Below are 19,892 nucleotides of genomic sequence, written 5' to 3' on the forward strand. Positions count from 1 at the left end.
AGGTAAAACTAGAATGGACCCTTTTCACAGACTTTGATGACGTTTCCGTCTTATTTAGCAGCATAAATCTTATAACTATATTCTTTATATTATATTACCCTAGCATTAATAAAAAAAATAAATAAATAAATTGTCACCACTGCTGGGCTAAGATTTTAGATACAGTTGCTGAGAGACAGTAAATGTGGCATTTTTCTCTCTTGTGACTGCTGTAATCTATCGTTTGTTTTGTTTTTTTCTTCTTCCTCTTTTGGAAAGTCGTGGATATGTAATATTTTTTTCTTTTGCTGTTGGAGCAAATGGAAAAGCAAAAATAATTGCTGTGGTCTCTCCTTCACCACTGTAGAAGTTTACCCTGCTGTAGTTTACTTCCACATTCCAAACCCAGAAATGTGACAAGGGTCCATTAATGTGGAATGTGCAGACTGTAAATAGATGGCATCTCAGGTTTTTTAACATGAATGCTGAAACCAACTTTGTCCTCAGATTGATGGTATTGCTGTAGAGGTGATTCATACAGCAGTGTTTTTCAGGCAGAAATGGGCAGTGGTGATGCTTGACACATCTGTGGCATGTACAATAGGTAAAACACATTAATAATTATATATTTTTTATTATCTCATATGCCTGTAGATTTGGCTGATTTTAGTGATTGTTGATTGAAATCTTACATATTGTAGCTTTAATTCTATTTTTACCTTGGAAAAACTAAAATGTGCAGTTTAGATGGACATGTGTATACAGACGTTCAGTGTTTTTATGAGACATCTTTATCAGCATTTAGCTCATTTGATGAAGAGACTTTGCACTGGAGAACTCCTAAAGTCATGACCCCACTGGTGCAGGACCCCTTTGGGTTTGTAAGCAAGAATATCGAGATGGGTGTGGAGGCCCAGCGCTTGGATGAGGCCACCAGGAAGGCCTTGGGTTACATACTGGAAGAAGATGAGCACGTGGTGCATGTATCAGTGCCATTTGGTGCACCAGGAGGCTACAGGATGGTATGTGCTGGTAAAAACTGCCCCTTCTCTATCAGTTGAGGCAAGCTATTACTTGTCTATGTTTCATACCTGGTAATTAGTGTTTTAATTTTAGATTGCAAAAGAATAAGTATCTACTCATTTCTGTTGTTGCAGAGCTTGGTGGACAATAACATCTACAAAGAAAGTTACCTAGTTGTCCTTTTCTATGAGCACATCTTCTCACATGTGTTCACGGATGGTACGGAATTGGAGACCAGACATCGCCACCTACGGGTTTTGAAGACGCCACTAGTTTCTCGGATTCCTTTTACTATAGATGGTGTGCTTAAAGGGATATTTCACCCCAAAAAAAATATGATTCTCATCATTTACTCACCCTCGTGTTGTCTCAAACTCGTATGACTTTTGTTATCTGCGGAACATAAATGAAGATGTAGGCTCTGAGGTTTTTTTGCCCATGCAATGTAAGTCAGTGGGGTCCAAAACTTTAAAGCTCTGAAAATGTCTTAAAGGCAGCATAAAAGCAATCAAAAATGTTTAGTGTTTTAATCTATGTCTGCTGAAGCGATACAATCACTTTGGGTGAGAAAGCAAAAAAAAAATTCAGTCTTTATTCACCAAAAAGCATGATAAAGCTTCTTTTACGAAGGCGAGTGAAGCTTTTTGGTGAATAAAGACTGAATTTTTGCTTTGTTTCTCACCCACAGCTATTATATTGCTTCAGAAGACATGGATTAAACCACTCAAGTTGTATGAATTTTTATGCTGCCTTTGTTCTTTTCTGAGCTTGAGAGTTTTGGACCTCATTGACTTATATTGTATGGACAAAAAAAAATTAAAAAAAATACATGGTTTGTGTTACGCAGAAGATGAGTTTGAGATGGCATAAGGGTGCAGATGATTAACTTTTGTGGGTGAACTATTCCTTTAAGATGCTTTTTTCTCAACAGAAACTGTGCCCCTTGAAGAGGTGTTTACTATATATCTGGGGAATTTTGCTTCAGATGTGCAGCTCATTGCAATCCAGCTGAATGAGAATTATCGGACAGTGACTGATTTCATTCAACAGCAGTACTTCTTTTCAAAAATTCCCCACAGCAATGGGACCCATGGCTTCAGCATCAAGGTCCCATTTGAAGATCCAGCTGTTAACCGTGTGGTGAGGCTTTGTCTTTAACTTATTACGCCTCAGTATTTGCGGAGAACAGAACTTCAGATCAACTTAGAAAAGTTAGTTAAATGTACAATTTGCATCTCATGTAATTTTCTAATCAACAGTACTTGGGTGAAGGAGTTCTCCAGTACTCCACAGAGATTAACTATACCCTGAACATCACAGGACGAAATGACACATTTTACCACCATGTTTCTGTTGTGGCACAAGTTAATGATGCTTGTAAGTCCTAACTTGAGTTAGTAGCTTAAAATGGTATGAGATGCACTGACCAAGAGAACCATCTAATGTTTCTCTCCCAATTCAGTCCCTCCAGATGTCACTGCTCTCTGTACAGCACAAAGCATCATATTTAGGATGAACCATCCAAGGCAAGCTGGACTTTGGGAGCTTTGTGTGGGGCATCAAGCTCTTACATCTGACTTATCCAGACTGAAAGGCTATATACTGCAGAATGACAGTCACAGTGTGACTCTGGAGGCCCCACTTTTCACATCAGGCTATATTTATGAGGTAAAGAAAAACATTTATGGGTAAAAAATAAATAATATATTGATATTCATGTCACGACAGTGATGATTTATGTCTTTGTTTTTCACATTAGAATAATACTTGAGGAATATTCTATTAAATGCAACTTAAGATCTATCAACAGCATCTGTGGCTTGCTGGTCATTAACACAGAACATAATTTTGACTCATTCCTCAGTTTAAAATTTTTTTATAAAATAAAATAAGAAAAAACATGTTAGCAGTCATACTTACAGTGGAACTCTATGATGCAAATGTGCAGCACTGGAATGAATGTTTAAAAAAGTAATAGCCATAACACAAACATACCTGTTAGCATGACACTGTTAGAATATAGTCACTTATAACTCTCTCACTTATGTCTCTGCAAAGTTATATCCAATATTTCAACTCATGTCATGACACCGTAAACCCTGTGACTTCGCATGATATTCGCAAGGATACCATGAAGGGACATGATGTATTGGCTGGGTATCGATATAAATTTAGATTGATTCATTTGGGAATATTCAGTTATAATGTCCAGTTTTCTTGCATATTAAATAAATTCTCTCTTAGTTAATTCTGTAATTTATACAGGGAACCTTGTAATTGAGTAGTCTACATTACAAACATATTAATTTTAAAAGTTAACCACAGGCTCCAAACTATGCAGTTAATTTGCTAGATACTGTATGTTCATAGATATAAAAATCAACACAACCAAAATTGAAGTAAACTTGAAAGTAAAAGTAAAAGATAGATCTAGGGATATTAAGAATCGATCTCTGTATCTTTTAAGATTTCAATTAGTTGGAAAATCAATATTTTAACCCAGCCCTAGTTTAGACAACTTGAAGGATCAAAAACAATTTTGCTCAATAATTCATGCAAGTGCTTTAACTGTTCTGCTTCCCTCCTGAATTCCTGTTAATGATTTTCTTGTTTTTAACTAAGGGACAAGTCCAAATTTTCTGTGGTAATTGACAGCATGCCACAAATGTTGTCAATAGAGCTGAAGTTGTATTTAATCTGTAACATTCTTCTACCATAAAATTTCTCAGTGTTTCTGTTTTCTTCCAGGACATCACATTGAGACACTTTTTCGGCACCTTTGAGGTTCTTCTAAGAGACTCAAAGACTCTGGAGGTTCACAAGAGAACAGCAAAGCGCTGTCTCTTTCAGACTGATGAACTAACAGGCAAGAAACCATAAGTTGCTAAGTGGGTTTAATATAAAATATATTACCACTCCACTAAATCACTGCAAGTGATCCAATAACTTCCAATGTTCCAGTATGTTCATCAAATGGAATGATGACTGTTGTGGCAACCACAACAAAAACTTGGCCAACAGTACCACCAAGCAGCACAACCCTACTAGACAGAAGATGTAGACCCAAGTCAACTGATGAAACAAGAGTCATGTTTTCTTTTGGTGTGACTACATGTGGGACTAGATTAATGGTAAACGCATCCATTGACCTTAAAGCTTTTTGATTCTTATTACCAAAAGACAAAAGACTAAGGGTTTGTTCACCCAAAATGAAAATTCTCTCATCATTTACTCACCCTCATGCCATCCCAGATGTATGACTTTCTTCAGCAGAATACAAACGAAGATTTTTAGAAGAATAGCTCAGCTCTGTAGGTCCATACAATGCAGGTGAATGGGTGCCATAACATAAAAGTACTCCAGACTAGTCTGGTGGTTAAATCAATATCTTGTGAAGCGATATGATAGGTGTGGGTGAGAAACAGATCAATATTTGAGTCCTTTTTCCTTCACTTCTCCTCCTCCTGCTTTTGGTGATTCACATTCTTTGTGCATATCACCCCCTACCGGTCAAGGAGGAGAATTTGACAAAAAATTACTTAAATATTGATCTGTTTCTCACGCACACCTATCATATCGTGTCTGATCACATGCCATTGCATCTACACTAGACACTACTCTCTCCCACCTGGAAAAAAGGAACACATATGTGAGAATGCTGTTTGTAGACTACAGCTCAGCATTCAACACCATAGTGCCCTCCAAGCTTGATGAGAAACTCCAGGCTCTGGGCTTAAACCGCTTGCTGTGCAGCTGGATCCTGGACTTCCTGTCAAGCAGACGCCAGGTAGTTAGAAGTTTGCTGATGATACGACGGTGGTAGGTCTGATCACTGACAATGATGAAACAGCCTACAGAGAGGAGGTGCACACCATGCTGGTGTCAGGAGCACAACTTCTCCCTCAACGTCTGCAAGACCAAGGAGCTTGTGGTGGACTTCAGGAGAAAAGACAGGAAACACAGCCCCATCACCATCAATGGAGCACCGGTGGAGAAAGTCAGCAGCTTTAAGTTCCTCGGTGTCCACATCACTGAGGAACTCGCATGCTCCATCCACACTGGGCCATTTGTGAAGAAGGCTCACCAGCACCTCTTCCTGAGACAGCTGAGGAAGTTTGGACTGTAGAGAGCATCCTGACTGGCTGCATCACTGCCTGGTACAGCAACAGCACCGCCCTCAAATGCAAAGCCCTGCAAAATGTGGTGCAAACTGCCAGACACATCATCGGAGGTGAGCTTCCCTCCCTCCAGGACATATATATCAGGCAACATGTGGGGAAAAAAAGCTTGGAGGATCATTATAGACTCCAGCCACCTGAGCCATGGGTTGCTCTCTCTGCTACCATCAGGCAGGCGGTATCGCAGCATCAGGACCCGCACCAGCTGACTCTATGACAGCTTCTTCCCTCAAGCAATCAGACTTTTGAACTCTTGATCTCTCACGATCAAAATACATCAGCACTGCACTTTAATAATCTTATATTGGACTGTTATAAATTATATTCTCTCTTAACAACACACTGGCAACTGACTATCAACCGGCAGCCTGAATGTCAATACAGCACAATACAACCTACTGTATATTTTATATACACTATTTTTATTGTGTATATATACTATTCTATTTTTGTGTATGTGTGTCCTATATTGTGTATTGTATACTGTACATTGTATATTATTATTTGTATATTGTTGTGTGTAATTATGTGTATATTAGATATGTAAATTGTGTTGTGTAAATCTGATGTTTATTGTAAATTGGTATATGTCTCATCACTGTCATGACTGCTATGTTGTTCGGAACTGCACCCAAGAATATCACACACCATTGCACTTGTGTATATGGTTGAGTGATGATAAAGGGATTTTGATTTTGATTTGATTGGGAATTTAATCACTGGAGTCACATATATTTCTTTTATGCTCCCTTTGTGGATTTTGGAGCTTCAAAATTTTGGCACTCATTCACTTGCATTGTGAGGACCTACAGAGCTGAGATATTGTTCTAAAAATCTTCATTTGTGTTCAGCAGAAGAAAGCCATACACATTTGGGATGCCAGGAGGGTGAGTAAACGATGAGAGAATTTTAATTTTTAGGTGAACTATCCCTTTAATTCTTTGCCAATGCAATTTGCTTCCCTTTGTAGGTAGGTGATGGCTACATTATGTATGAAAATGAGATTGTTTCTGAAGCAGATGCCATAACTGACCAGGAGTCATCCATTACAAGGGAATCAAAGTTCAGGTATTTGACCAAGTTTACACTACTATGTTGTCACTTGAAAGCATAGATAGATTTATAGATTTGTCTACATTTATGCCTCTCATTCACACTGGAAAGGTGTTTTCCTACATTTCAAACTGAGACATTGGGCCGAACCGTTCTATGCAGGGTGAGGAACAGTTTCAGTAGCATTTCTGCTTGAGCACGGTTGTGCATGGTACGATAACAAACCATTCTCTGCCTGGATTTCTTGGCACGGTTAAGCTACCGTAACCATGCTCAACTGTTCTGGTAGAATGCCTTAGTATGTGGTGACTCGTGACTGTCAATTTGCCTGATTTCACAGCACCACAGTAGAAAAAGAAACCTAAACTACACAGGGGTGGGACCTGAAGGGTGGCACGGGGTGGCAGCTGCCACCCTAAAAATTAGCTTTGCCACCCCAAGTCGGACCCCGCTCACGTCCTGGAGACTGTGCGCAATGGCTTAACCCGCACATGGTATAACAACATTCCGGTGAAGATCACAAATGAAGATCTTTAATTTCTTAGCTCTGTAGGTCCATACAATGCAAGTGAATAGGTGCCAAAATTTTGAAGCTCCAAAATCCACATAAGGGCAACATAAAAGTTAAATGATGACTGATGGTGGTTAAATCCATATCTTCTGAAGTGATATGATGGTGTGGTTGAGAAACAGATCAATATTTGAGTCCATTTTTACTATTAATTCTCCTCCCTGCTCAGTCAATCTCCAATTCACTTTCAGTTTCACATTCGCCTTCTGTTTTTGGTGATTCACATTCTTCGTGCATATCGCCCCCTACTGGGCAGGGAGGAGAATTTATGATAATAAAAAAAAATTACTTGGGCCTAAATATTTATCTGTTTCTCACCCACACCTATCATATTGTGTCTGAACACATGGATTACTTATGCTCACTTTGTGGATTTTGAAGCTTCAAAAAAAAGTCATACATATCTGGGATGCCAGGAGGGTGAGTTAAATCATGAAAGAATTTTCATTTTTGAGTGAACTGGAAACAGAAAACAAAGTGTTCAACCGAAATTGAATTGGTGTGGACATGGCCTTTGACTTGGTCTTTGAAAACAAAACAATTCTGATTATCCCTTTTGCTTTTTTTCTATTGCAGACTCACAGTGAGATGCTTATACCCACTCACCTCCGTTAACAGAGTTTTTACATCCAGACTTTTTGAAGGACCTGGCTTTGGCAAACTCACAGACACTACAGGTATAAAAGGTTAAGACGGATACTTTTCATAACACAACAGCAATATCATTTAGAATTGCTTTCATTTATTGTTCTCCTTTTGTATCTCTGCACGACCTACAAGGACCTCAAGAAAACCTTATCAGCTCTCACACAGCCTCTGTTTTTGACGCCAAACCATGGTCAAACAACGTGCCTGGCGAAAGCTGTCATGTAACGGATAAGGAGGATACACAACTTCTGCAAAGAGGTGTTCCACACTCTGCTTATCCCTCAAAAAATCGAGGCCAGAAGACAATAGAACAAAGTTACCATGGTATCAATATTCCATACCAATACAGACATACTTCACAACTCTTCCAGGAAACTGGTATGAAAATAAACCCCCGAACCGTTATTAAACGCAACTTAATCTATGGTCCATCTTTGACTCGTCCAAGACCGCAATACTTTTATGATGGCTTGTTCAAAGACTACGAGTCTTCCATTGTTGATGTCCCTCAGAAAACTCCTATGAAACGCAGTGATCAAAATGGATCTAAAATCGAGGATAATTCTACAATGATTGGTGATGACAGTCCTGTTTCTGCTTTCTACAAGGGATCAAAAAATGCACTAAGCATCACAAATGAAAGCTTACCATCCTTTCTACAGTCCTGGTTTGCCAACAGTAATCCAAAAAACTACATTTCAAATAGCAATGAAGTGAGTGAGCATCCTTACCTGAGAGAGCCCAGGGGCCATCACACACCTTACAGTGGTTGTCAACATTCCCTAGGCCTGGACAATCCCAATGAACTCATCTACAGTCTTCCTCCACTCCAAGAAAAATACGGAAATAGTAACCGTTACAACTATAAAGCTTCCTCACTTCATACCCTGGTGGACCAAACAAATAAGAACCCAAATACCCCAGCTTTTGCAAACAATGGAAATATTATTCCTGACGGTCTTGCAGCAATCATAAGCAACCCGAGCCAAAAACAATCAGAGAGTTATATATTTCCCACATCCAACATGAATCATAAGCACCAACTTGCTACTAAAAGCAGTGTTCAACCACTTAAATTGCATGGACTTACCGGTACTGAAAATGAAGGATTTGAACATCCAGCAGGCAACTTCCTGCGTGAAGACAAAGACTACGGTCTAAAAAAATTACCTAAGCATACACAACGACAAAAAGTGGGCAAAGATGATCATTTTCTATTTGATAATAAGCCTGTAAGATTAAAACCATCATCTCATAAAATGAGAGGGACTGTGTTCTTCCCTGGTGGTAGCACAAGTCGTTACGGTCCCAGCATTCATAAAGGAATTATGAGGTATTTTTCCATTTCTGAATTTTTTTAAATTTTTTATTGTTATATCACATTTAAACTATATGTATCATCCAACAGTAAATTAAAGCAATTTATGTCAACAATTGGGATAAAATGTCCAAGCTTTCAATTACTGAAACCACCCATTCTGACAATTTTCTATATTTTCCTTTTCTAGGACGAACACAGATGCTGTAAATAAGATTTAATTGTGAAATAAAAGGTGAATTCAAACTGTGAACTTTGCTTTTCTTGGCATTACATGGACAATTTAATCCTAAGTGAGCTCTACTAAGTACAAGAGTATGACACCAGTGGTTTTCCAAAAATCTGATTGTGCTGAACCCTTAAAGGTGCACTCAGTAATTTTTTTTTCCTAATTAAAGAAGTTTTGCTTCTAAAGAAATTAATAGTAATTTTGAAACTATGTATAAAATCATGACCACTCATGTGAGATGAAGAGTTAAGTCATATCAATAACCTTATCAAAGCAGCCATATCACCCTGTTAGCAGCCATATCGCCCTGTAGCTCTAGACTGTTTGCCCACTAAAACTAAACGGGTTTGAGCCTGGTCAGTACCTGGATGGAAGACCTCAAGGGAAAAACTCTAGTTGCTGCTGGAAGAGATGTTAGTGAGGCCAGTAGGGGATGCTCATCCTGCAGTCTGTGTGAGTCCTAATGCCCCAGTATAGTGTTGGGTATACTATACTGTAAAAAGACACTGTCCTTTGGATGAGATGTTAAACCGAGGTCCTGAATCTCTGTGGTCATTAAAAATCCCAGGGCACTTCTTGTAAAGAGTAGGGGTGTAACCCCATTGTCCTGTCCAATTTACCCCCATTTGCCCTTATCAATTATGGCCTCCTTACAATCCCCAAACCTTCAATTTGGCTGCATCTCTCTACTCTTCCCCTCTCCACCAACAGCTGGTGTGCGGTGAGCGTACTGGCACACTATGGCTGCCTTTGCATCATCAGCCAGGTGGACGCTGCACACTGGTGGTGGCAGAGGAGAGTCCCCCATCCACTCAGCGCTTTGAGTGTAGTGTCAGAAAAGAAATATATAAATGTAACTCATTTGTTCATTCATGTATGCGTAATTTGGGACTCAGCTACAGTTGACATCTAGCTCAGCAATGATTTTGTTTTATGGGAATTTAACAGTCCCGCCTGTGACATGTTTCAAAATGTCAAATGAACAGCTCTTACCATCTGCAGCCACAAACTGCCCGATAGCTGAAGACACTCCTCCACTGTTTTCCACAAACTGAATCTCAGATACAATTATATTATCTTCCAGAACAGAACCACAGGCTGTGCAGACAGCACTCCCCCGAGCTGGGTCTGTGTCGATGTCTGCTCCACCACAGTTTTTACACTTACGACTCATCCTGGCAGGTGGATTTAGACCTGATGATGAGAACATATCCAGTATTACTGACCACAAAACAGACTAAATGTGCATTAAGAATTTTACACTTATAAAATACTTAAAAACCCTGTATAAACAATATATATATATATATATGCGCATTAATACATCCTGAAAGCAACACGCAAATAGTATGTACACAGTAGGACTCGATCTCGGGTCGCCTGACTCCCACAAAACAAAGCTTCACCGCTACGCTACACAACAGCTCGAAATATTTGGTACACTATGTTTGATTATGACGTCGTTTCAAGCATACTCATTGGCATATTTCATTAAATTGGCTCATCCTTTACGTTAAATGTCTACTAATAAACTATCTATAAATGTCTGTGTTGACGTAGTTAAAGACTAGTATATGCAGCATTACTGACCATGTAACATTAGGCCAACTATTCATTTTGTATTTGCTATCGTCAGTTCGTTATTGCTCGTTTATTATTCTGTTAAAACATTATATAAATCACTATACTTATAAAAATATTCACGACAAGAACATAAACTTTCAACAGTAAACACGCCAGGATTTGAACTCTGATCGCCTCGTTACCCCCATCTCTGTAAACCCGCTAGACTACATAACAACCCACAAACATTTATGAAACAATGCTCAATTTAGCCCTCTGTCTGGCATGTGCAACGTTCATCACGTATTGTGTTTTTAATTTTTAAATTGTATTACCACGTCACGTTTATTTCAAATGTGTATTTCTAGTATCTATTATCTATAAATCTTGCTAAGCTAATGTGTTGATATGTGCACATATGCTACGCAATGAAAAGCTAACTTGCATACGACCTGTAAGATACACACCAAATGTATACACTCTTCAAACAAACTGTATGTATTTTATCGCTTTATTTTTTATTCCATAAAATATAAGGCATTTACGCTAGCCTTTTATAGCAAACCACTCACCAGCTCAAGGAAGTAAAGACTTGAGTTAAGACAAAACACTTTAAAGTAGTATCCTCCAATCCTATTTATTGCCACGCACCTTAAACTATTAACAATTGCAAGCAATGCTTTTCCACAAGCAACATATTTCAAAGGACTAACTTAATTTGTTGCGGTTTAACATTTCATTGGATTCATGACACCAATAATGTTTTGAACCGCGTTGCACACATTAGGGACTTCTCTAAAAACGCCATATGGAGGGGGGGCTGAGATACCACAAATCCTATTTTAGTTATTTTTAAGAAAGTATTTGACTAATATGTGCCATATCGGACATTATAGATTAATAAATATTAAATATAAATACGTCTTTATTATCCTCTAAGTTAATCGACTTGGGGAAAAAAAACTAAAACTCAGTACCCCCTTTTTCGACATGTACTGGTCCATTGGCTTCCCCCATTGTCAGTGTCCTGCTTAGCAGATAACTATTGCCATATTTCTTTTAAACACTGTTGGAATAAATTATTATTCATTATTTGTAATATCGTATTATCTGTCCTCAAAATATAAACACGAGCAAGTGAACACGAGGAAAACTGTTTATCGATTTGAAGACTTTGATTTTGACACTGACAGTGTTTGACCAGGAAGTAAATTGTTCAAAATGAGTGCGGCTTTCTGAAGTAGGTTAAGATAGTAAATATACTTTATTTCATGAACGTTACACTGTTTCGAACTATTTAAATGGAGTTTCAAGAAAGGCGATGGACTGGGAACAACTTGAGCTGAATCCGAGGATTATTGCTGCTGTGAGAAAAGGTTGACACAACGCCCCTTCAAACTGACTTGGACTCATAGCTTATCTAAAGTTGGAATTTTGGTTAATCTCCCACACTTGTTGTGTCTTTATTGTTTAGCCAATTTTAGATCAGCGAAGGACATCCTCTGTTTCTCGGGTCCAGATTTGCAGAGACTGACGAACTTGTCAAAGACTGATGTTCAGCGCCTGCATCATGCTGTTGCAGCTGCTCTCCGCAAATCCTCACCTGTCACAGGTGGGCTTCGTTTATTTATTACAACAACTATCCTATTACTACAGATATACTGTATTTAAAGGTGCACTCAGTCATTTTTTTAATATGTCGTCTTGGCCTTACACTGACACGTAGCGATGTGGTTATAACAATGAAATGAAATGAATGATAAAGAAAAAGCAATAGTTTTCAGTTACCTATGCCATTGAAGAAGTTCACTATTCACAGTCAGCCATGATTAATAATTTAATCCATGAATGAAAGTTTACAATAACAAGGCCTTTACTGACATTAAGCGAGTAGTATTCGGCTGAGCATGTGATTCTAACATGGCCGCCCCCATGAGGAGACCCTCTCCATGTTATACAGGTGCATCTCAATAAATTAGAATGTCGTGGAAAAGTTCATTTATTTCAGTAATTCAACTCAAATTGTGAAACTCGTGTATTAAATAAATTCAATGCACACAGACTGAAGTAGTTTAAGTCTTTGGTTCTTTTAATTGTGATGATTTTGGCTCACATTTAACAAAAACCCACCAATTCACTATCTCAAAAAATTAGAATACATCATAAGACCAATAAAAAAACATTTTTAGTGAATTGTTGGCCTTCTGGAAAGTATGTTCATTTACTGTATATGTACTCAATACTTGGTAGGGGCTCCTTTTGCTTTAATTACTGCCTCAATTCGGCGTGGCATGGAGGTGATCAGTTTGTGGCACTGCTGAGGTGGTATGGAAGCCCAGGTTTCTTTGACAGTGGCCTTCAGCTCATCTGCATTTTTTGGTCTCTTGTTTCTCATTTTCCTCTTGACAATACCCCATAGATTCTCTATGGGGTTCAGGTCTGGTGAGTTTGCTGGCCAGTCAAGCACACCAACACCATGGACATTTAACCAACTTTTGGTGCTTTTGGCAGTGTGGGCAGGTGCCAAATCCTGCTGGAAAATGAAATCAGCATCTTTAAAAAGCTGGTCAGCAGAAGGAAGCATGAAGTGCTCCAAAATTTCTTGGTAAACGGGTGCAGTGACTTTGGTTTTCAAAAAACAAAATGGACCAACACCAGCAGATGACATTGCACCCCAAATCATCACAGACTGTGGAAACTTAACACTGAACTTCAAGCAACTTGGGCTATGAGCTTCTCCACCCTTCCTCCAGACTCTAGGACCTTGGTTTCCAATGAAATACAAAACTTGCTCTCATCTGAAAAGAGGACTTAGGACCACTGGGCAACAGTCCAGTTCTTCTTCTCCTTAGCCCAGGTAAGACGCCTCTGATGTTGTCTGTGGTTCAGGAGTGGCTTAACAAGAGGAATACGACAACTGTAGCCAAATTCCTTGACATGTCTGTGTGTGGTGGCTCTTGATGCCTTGACCCCAGCCTCAGTCCATTCCTTGTGAAGTTCACCCAAATTCTTGAATCGATTTTGCTTGACAGTCCTCATAAGGCTGCGGTTCTCTCGGTTGGTTGTGCATCTTTTTCTTCCACACTGTTTCCTTCCACTCAACTTTCTGTTAACATGCTTGGATACAGCACTCTGTGAACAGCCAGCTTCTTTGGCAATGAATGTTTGTGGCTTACCCTCCTTGTGAAGGGTGTCAGTGATTGTCTTCTGGACAACTGTCAGATCAGCAGTCTTCCCCATGATTGTGTAGCCTAGTGAACCAAACTGAGAGACCATTTTGAAGGCTCAGGAAACCTTTGCAGGTGTTTTGAGTTGATTAGCTGATTGGCATGTCACCATATTCTAATTTTTTGAGATAGTGAATTGGTGGGTTTTTGTTAAATGTGAGCCAAAATCATCACAATTAAAAGAACCAAAGACTTAAACTACTTCAGTCTGTGTGCATTGAATTTATTTAATACACGAGTTTCACAATTTGAGTTGAATTACTGAAATAAATGAACTTTTCCACGACATTCTAATTTATTGAGATGCACCTGTATAAAACAGCTTTTAAAAGGTCACTGATATGACTAGAGTCTTCATCTCATATGAGTGCTCATGATTTTATATATATGTTTCAAAATGACTATTACTTTCATTAGGAGTACAACTTTTTTAATGAGGAAAAAAATTACTGAGTGCACCTTTAAGGGTAAGAACAGAACGATATCTCAGAAAACAATTCATTGCTATTTTTCCAACACATTAGGGCCCAAATAATAAATGTGCATGTTTGTCTTCAAAATAAGCCTAATGTTTTTATTTTCAATGTTACAGCTTTTTTAACTAATGAAAATAAAAATAAAAAGATTTTGCCTTGAAGGTAAGCTGATTTCTCAAAAATGCTGCCATGTTACTTTTAGATAAAGATTGTAGGTTGATGCTAGAGTTTATATACAAAATCACATTACCTCCAGGGGACAGCTTTTTCAATAATTTTCTCAGAAACGTGTCCCACTCACTTATTGCTTTTCCCCCAGTCTTTCAAATGTTAAAAAGAGTAAGAGAAATGATCTAGCAAGATCCAAAGCAAACCAGGCAGAGGCTAAATTGCAAATAGCGATAAACGCTATTTAAACTAAGTGTAAATAGCAACAAAAAGCGTCTTCTTTGCACTAAGTGCAAATAGTGATAGATGCTATTTGCACCCCTATTTAAAGACTAACATACAGTATAGGGCATGACTGGAGTGCAATTATTTTTATTTTTATTTTGAGTCCCGCAGACACCCTACACCTTCCCTTACCAAAATTGACCATGGTTTTATTACAGTAATCATAGTAGTCACCATGGTATTTTGTAGAAAATTATAGTAACTGCAAAATTAAACATGGTTACTACACTCACCGAGTACTTAATTAGGAACACACTATGGTCCCAATAAAGTGCCCAAAAAATAAAAAATAAAAGCCAAATATAAAACAATGACAATTTTCATTATATATGTAAATATACACTCACCGAGCACTTAATTAGGAACAATATGGCCCTAATAAAGTGCCCAACATGGTCTTCTACTGTTGTAGCCCATCTGCCTCAAGTTTCGACGTGTTGTGCATTCTGAAATGCTATTCTGCTCATTACAATTGTACAGAGCGGTTATCTGAGTTACCGTAGACTTTGTCAGCTCGAACCAGTCTGGCCATTCTCTGTTGACCTCTCTCATCAACAAGGCATTTCCGTCCACAGAACTGCCACTCACTGGATGTTTTTGCTTTTTGGAACCATTCTGAGTAAATTCTAGAGAGCTGTATATGAAAATCCCAGGAGATCAGCAGTTACAGAAATACTCAAACCAGCCCACCTGGCACCAACAATCATGCCACGGTTTAAATCACAGAGATCACATTTTTCCTCAATCTGACAGTTGATGTGAACATTAATTGAAGCTCCTGACCCATATCTGCATGATTTTATACATTACACTGCTGCCACATGATTGGCTGATTAGATAATTGCATGAATAAGTAGGTGTACAGGTCTTCCTAATAAAGTGCTCAGTGAGTATATATTAACACCATATTACTGTAGTAACACCATGGTTAATTGCATTAAAACTACGGCTTCCACCAAAAAAACATGGTTACTGCAATATTACTATAGTAAAACCATTGTTAATTTTATCCAGATCAAACCTTTCTCAAAACTCCCCGACCTTCACTGTGACCAAATCACTGCAACGCAATCAATGTTTATATTCATTTGTATTTATTATTATAAGTTGTATTAAAGGAATATAAATATTAAGAGTGGAGACAGGATGGGAAAAAGTGGGACAAAAGTGGAATCGAACCCGGGTGGTCTGCACTAGAAAAGCACATTCATACTGTTGTTACACCCCATGCCACTGCAGTGACACTAGGGGTGCAATTTGTCAATTTGTTTTTTTCACCGGACTATTGGAGTGCAAATAGTCACGCTGTGTGGCAGGTGCCATTTACACCTAGTGCAAATATTTACACCGTTTATTTTATTGTATTCAAAGCCTTGCAGCTGATCCAGGGAGAATGTCCTGCTTTGGAGCCTGGACATAGGCTTTCTTTTGCCTGCCCCATTCTGGACGGCCTGATGCGTGGTGGTCTCCCCCTACGAGGGATAACAGAGCTTGCAGGAGAGAGTGCTGCTGGAAAAACTCAGTTTTGTTTGCAGCTTTGCTTGTCTGTCCAGTATCCACAGGATAATGGGGGGCTGAACTCAGGTAAGAGGAAATCTTTGGGGGGAAAAATGTCCAAATCCTGCAGAAGTTAATGTGCATTTAAAGAAATGCCTTATTTCTGATGAAATGCTGTTGTGGGTATATTATTGTGCCAATAAACCATATTTTATATGGCATGTTGACAGGAGCTGCCTATATTTGCACTGAGGATTCCTTTCCTATCAAACGGCTACGGCAACTCATTTCCCAGCAGCCTCGGCTCAGACCAGATCTGCCTCCAGCTCTAATTCACGGCAAGCATTTTAGTGACAACATCTACATCGAGCATGCAGCTGACTTGGTGAGATTAGCGAACATTTGACTTTAAAACTTGTACCGTTTTTATTTATAGAACAAAAGAGTTGAATATCAAAGCTGAATCCTGTTGAATTAGGCCTATACTGTTATAGGTTGCAAAGTATGAGAAAGGTCAATTGGATCTTAATGTTTGTATACAGGAGGCTCTACAGGCATGTGTGTCTCAGCGTGTGCCAGTGCTGCTGAAGAGAGGTCTGGTTAAACTGGTGGTGGTGGACTCAGTTGCTGCTCTGTTCCGTAGTGAGTTCCAGGCTGATGAGGCTATAAAGAGGTCACGCCACCTGCTAGCTTTTTCCAGCACGCTCCACCACCTGAGTCATACATATGGTGCACCTGTACTTTGTGTCAACCAGGTACAGGCACAAACACAGACTTCCCAGTATATCTAATTTCAAACACCTAGAGATACTGTAGAATAGACACATTTACATTAAAAAAACTGCGAGAATGTTATGTAGCTTACGGCAGTTATGTTATTTCTCTGATCCAGGTTACAGATGTTGTGGATGGACCAAATCCCGGAAGGTGTGATTATGGGTAAGTGGGTTTGTGTCAGTTATGACTGCAGCTACCACCTATACATCACAGCTCTCAGCATCACAGCCCGAGCTCTTTATTAGGAAGACCTGTACACCTACTTATTCATGCTATTATCTAATCAGCCAATGGTGTGGCAGCAGTGCAATGCATAAAATTATGCAAATACAGGTCAGGAACTTCAGTTAATTTTCACATCAACCATCAGAATGGGGAAAAAATGTGATCTCAGTTATTTTAACCGTGGCATGATTGTTGGTGCCAGACGGGCTGGTTTGAGTAGTTCTGTAACTGCTGATCTCCTGGAACATTCACACACAACAGACTCTAGAGTTTACTCAGAATGGTGCCAAAAACAAAAAACATCCAGTGAGTGGCAGTTTTATGGATGGAAATCCTTGTTGATGAGAGAGGTCAACAGAGAATAGCCAGACTGATTCGAGCTGACAGAAGCTCTACGGTAACTCGGATAACCACTCTGTACAATTGTAGTGAGCAGAATAGCATCTCAGAATGCACACATGTCGAACCTTGAGGCAGATGGTCTACAACAGTAGAAGACCATGTTGGGCACTTTATTAGGACCATATTGTTCCTAATTAAGTGCTCGGTGAGTGTATATTTACATATATAATGAAAATTGTCATTGTTTTATATTTGGCTTTTATTTTTTAGCAGACCTGTTCTTAGTAAAGAGATTTTTAAGGAAATGTGCATGTATTGTGTAGGAAAGGATCGTCCTCTCTGTATGATTCTTTCCATAAGCCAAAGTGTATAAAGCATGCCATACTCAATTTGTTATCATATCTTTTGAAGCTCTCCAATAAGTGTTTTATAACTTTGTGTACACAGGCTGGTGGGGAGTAAGGTGCTTCCTGCATTGGGCATGGCTTGGGCTAACCAAGTGATGGTGAGACTCATGCTCAGGAGACTGGCGGGGTCTGTAAAATTAGACAGCCGAAGCAGTGCTCCCCGAAAATTAGAGGTAGTGTTTGCTCCACATCTCCCTCGAGCAAGCTGTCTATGTGGGGTTTGGGAAGAAGGAGTGAGAGGAATCCCTGATGATGGATCGGAACTGCAACCACAGAGCTGTTCATGATGAATTATCAACAGTGCCAAAAGGATCAGATAGAAGGAGACAACAGTTACAGAATTATGGCAGTTGACAGTTGCTAATGGACATTATAAAAGGACATTTGAAATTGTTCAGATGCACAAGACAAGACTGAGAATGACTAAAAATATTTAGCATTTAAAAACACACTAACAACATTAGTTGCTAATATTTTGTTTATAGATATTAAATGCAAATAATTTTGTTAAAACTATAATGATATATTTATTATAATTTTAAATTTTTTTTTTTTTTATGCTCATAACACAAAGAATAAACTTTTTTATTTTGGTTGGTTTTATTCCTGGTTTTCCTAAATACAGGTGAACAGAACATTATTGCTACATCATAGCTGCCCTTGGAAGAAAACAGGCTATTTTCCACTCCAATTTTAGTGAGCAAAGCAGTGGATAGTCCAACTTTTAAAAACATGTTCATCATAAAAAAATAAAATAAAAAAAAACACAATCTGTGGATATCATCTTCTCTCTGTTCCCTTCTGTGTATGTATTTCTCCATCTATGCCATGGTTTGGGCATGCCCTAGTGTAAACCTGATTGTAGGTTATGTGAAAAATATTACATTTAAGTTGTGGAATATAAATGTCAGTTACCAATTTATTGTCGCATGACCCTTCTTGCCACAAGATCAGCATTTACCATTAGGGCACTCTCAAACCATGGCATGTACAGGTGCATCTCAATAAATTAGAATGTCGTGGAAAAGTTCATTTATTTCAGTAATTCAACTCAAATTGTGAAACTCGTGTATTAAATAAATTCAATGCACACAGACTGAAGTAGTTTAAGTCTTTGGTTTTTTTAATTGTGATGATTTTGGCTCACATTTAACAAAAACCCACCAATTCACTATCTCAAAAAATTAGAATACATCATAAGACCAATAAAAAAACATTTTTAGTGAATTGTTGGCCTTCTGGAAAGTATGTTCATTTACTGTATATGTACTCAATACTTGGTAGGGGCTCCTTTTGCTTTAATTACTGCCTCAATTCAGCGTGGCATGGAGGTGATCAGTTTGTGGCACTGCTGAGGTGGTATGGAAGCCCAGGTTTCTTTGACAGTGGCCTTCAGCTCATCTGCATTTTTTGGTCTCTTGTTTCTCATTTTCCTCTTGACAATACCCCATAGATTCTCTATGGGGTTCAGGTCTGGTGAGTTTGGCCAGTCAAGCACACCAACACCATGGTCATTTAAACAACTTTTGGTGCTTTTGGCAGTGTGGGCAGGTGCCAAATCCTGCTGGAAAATGAAATCAGCATCTTTAAAAAGCTGGTCAGCAGAAGGAAGCATGAAGTGCTCCAAAATGTCTTGATAAATGGGTGCAGTGACTTTGGTTTTCAAAAAGCACAATGGACCAACACCAGCAGATGACATTGCACCCCAAATCATCACAGACTGTGGAAACTTAACACTGGACTTCAAGCAACTTGGGCTATGAGCTTCTCCACCCTTCCTCCAGACTCTAGGACCTTGGTTTCCAAATGAAATACAAAACTTGCTCTCATCTGAAAAGAGGACTTTGGACCACTGGGCAACAGTCCAGTTCTTCTTCTCCTTAGCCCAGGTAAGACGCCTCTGATGTTGTCTGTGGTTCAGGAGTG

At 38.9% G+C, this 19,892-nt stretch overlaps 2 protein-coding genes across 3 annotated transcripts in view; one reads left to right on the top strand and one right to left on the bottom strand.

The window, feature by feature from the left end:
- Positions 1-11,340, bottom strand: part of brf1b (BRF1 RNA polymerase III transcription initiation factor subunit b) — a 100,268-nt gene extending 88,928 nt beyond the window's left edge. For both annotated transcript variants that reach the window (XM_051655764.1, XM_051655763.1), the window contains exons 1-2: positions 11,135-11,340; positions 9,993-10,193 (exon numbers count right to left, since the gene is read on the bottom strand). In XM_051655764.1, coding sequence (XP_051511724.1) covers positions 9,993-10,173 — 181 coding nt within the window. In that variant the 5' untranslated portion in view covers positions 10,174-10,193; positions 11,135-11,340. The remainder of the gene's footprint in view (positions 1-9,992; positions 10,194-11,134) is intronic.
- A 265-nt stretch (positions 11,341-11,605) lies between these two features.
- On the top strand, positions 11,606-18,983 carry xrcc3 (X-ray repair complementing defective repair in Chinese hamster cells 3). The gene is made up of 7 exons (XM_051655778.1): positions 11,606-11,938; positions 12,037-12,174; positions 16,090-16,302; positions 16,446-16,600; positions 16,758-16,970; positions 17,108-17,154; positions 18,007-18,983. The coding sequence occupies exons 1-7, from the start codon at positions 11,884-11,886 to the stop codon at positions 18,251-18,253; spliced, it is 1,068 nt and encodes a 355-aa protein (XP_051511738.1). The 5' UTR covers positions 11,606-11,883; the 3' UTR covers positions 18,254-18,983.
- Positions 18,984-19,892: the final 909 nt, after the last annotated feature.

Source organism: Myxocyprinus asiaticus, chromosome 25, assembly GCF_019703515.2.
Source record: "Myxocyprinus asiaticus isolate MX2 ecotype Aquarium Trade chromosome 25, UBuf_Myxa_2, whole genome shotgun sequence".
NCBI classification, from domain to species: Eukaryota; Metazoa; Chordata; class Actinopteri; order Cypriniformes; family Catostomidae; genus Myxocyprinus; species Myxocyprinus asiaticus.

Excerpts from the sequence above, each read along its gene's own strand:
- xrcc3 (XM_051655778.1), top strand. The coding sequence starts at position 11,884 with ATGGACTGGGAACAACTTGAGCTGAATCCGAGGATTATTGCTGCTGTG. Across the intron at positions 12,175-16,089 it reads CAAATCCTCACCTGTCACAG|CCTTGCAGCTGATCCAGGGA; the intron begins GTGGGCTTCGTT and ends TTGTATTCAAAG. Across the intron at positions 16,971-17,107 it reads CTGTACTTTGTGTCAACCAG|GTTACAGATGTTGTGGATGG; the intron begins GTACAGGCACAA and ends TCTCTGATCCAG.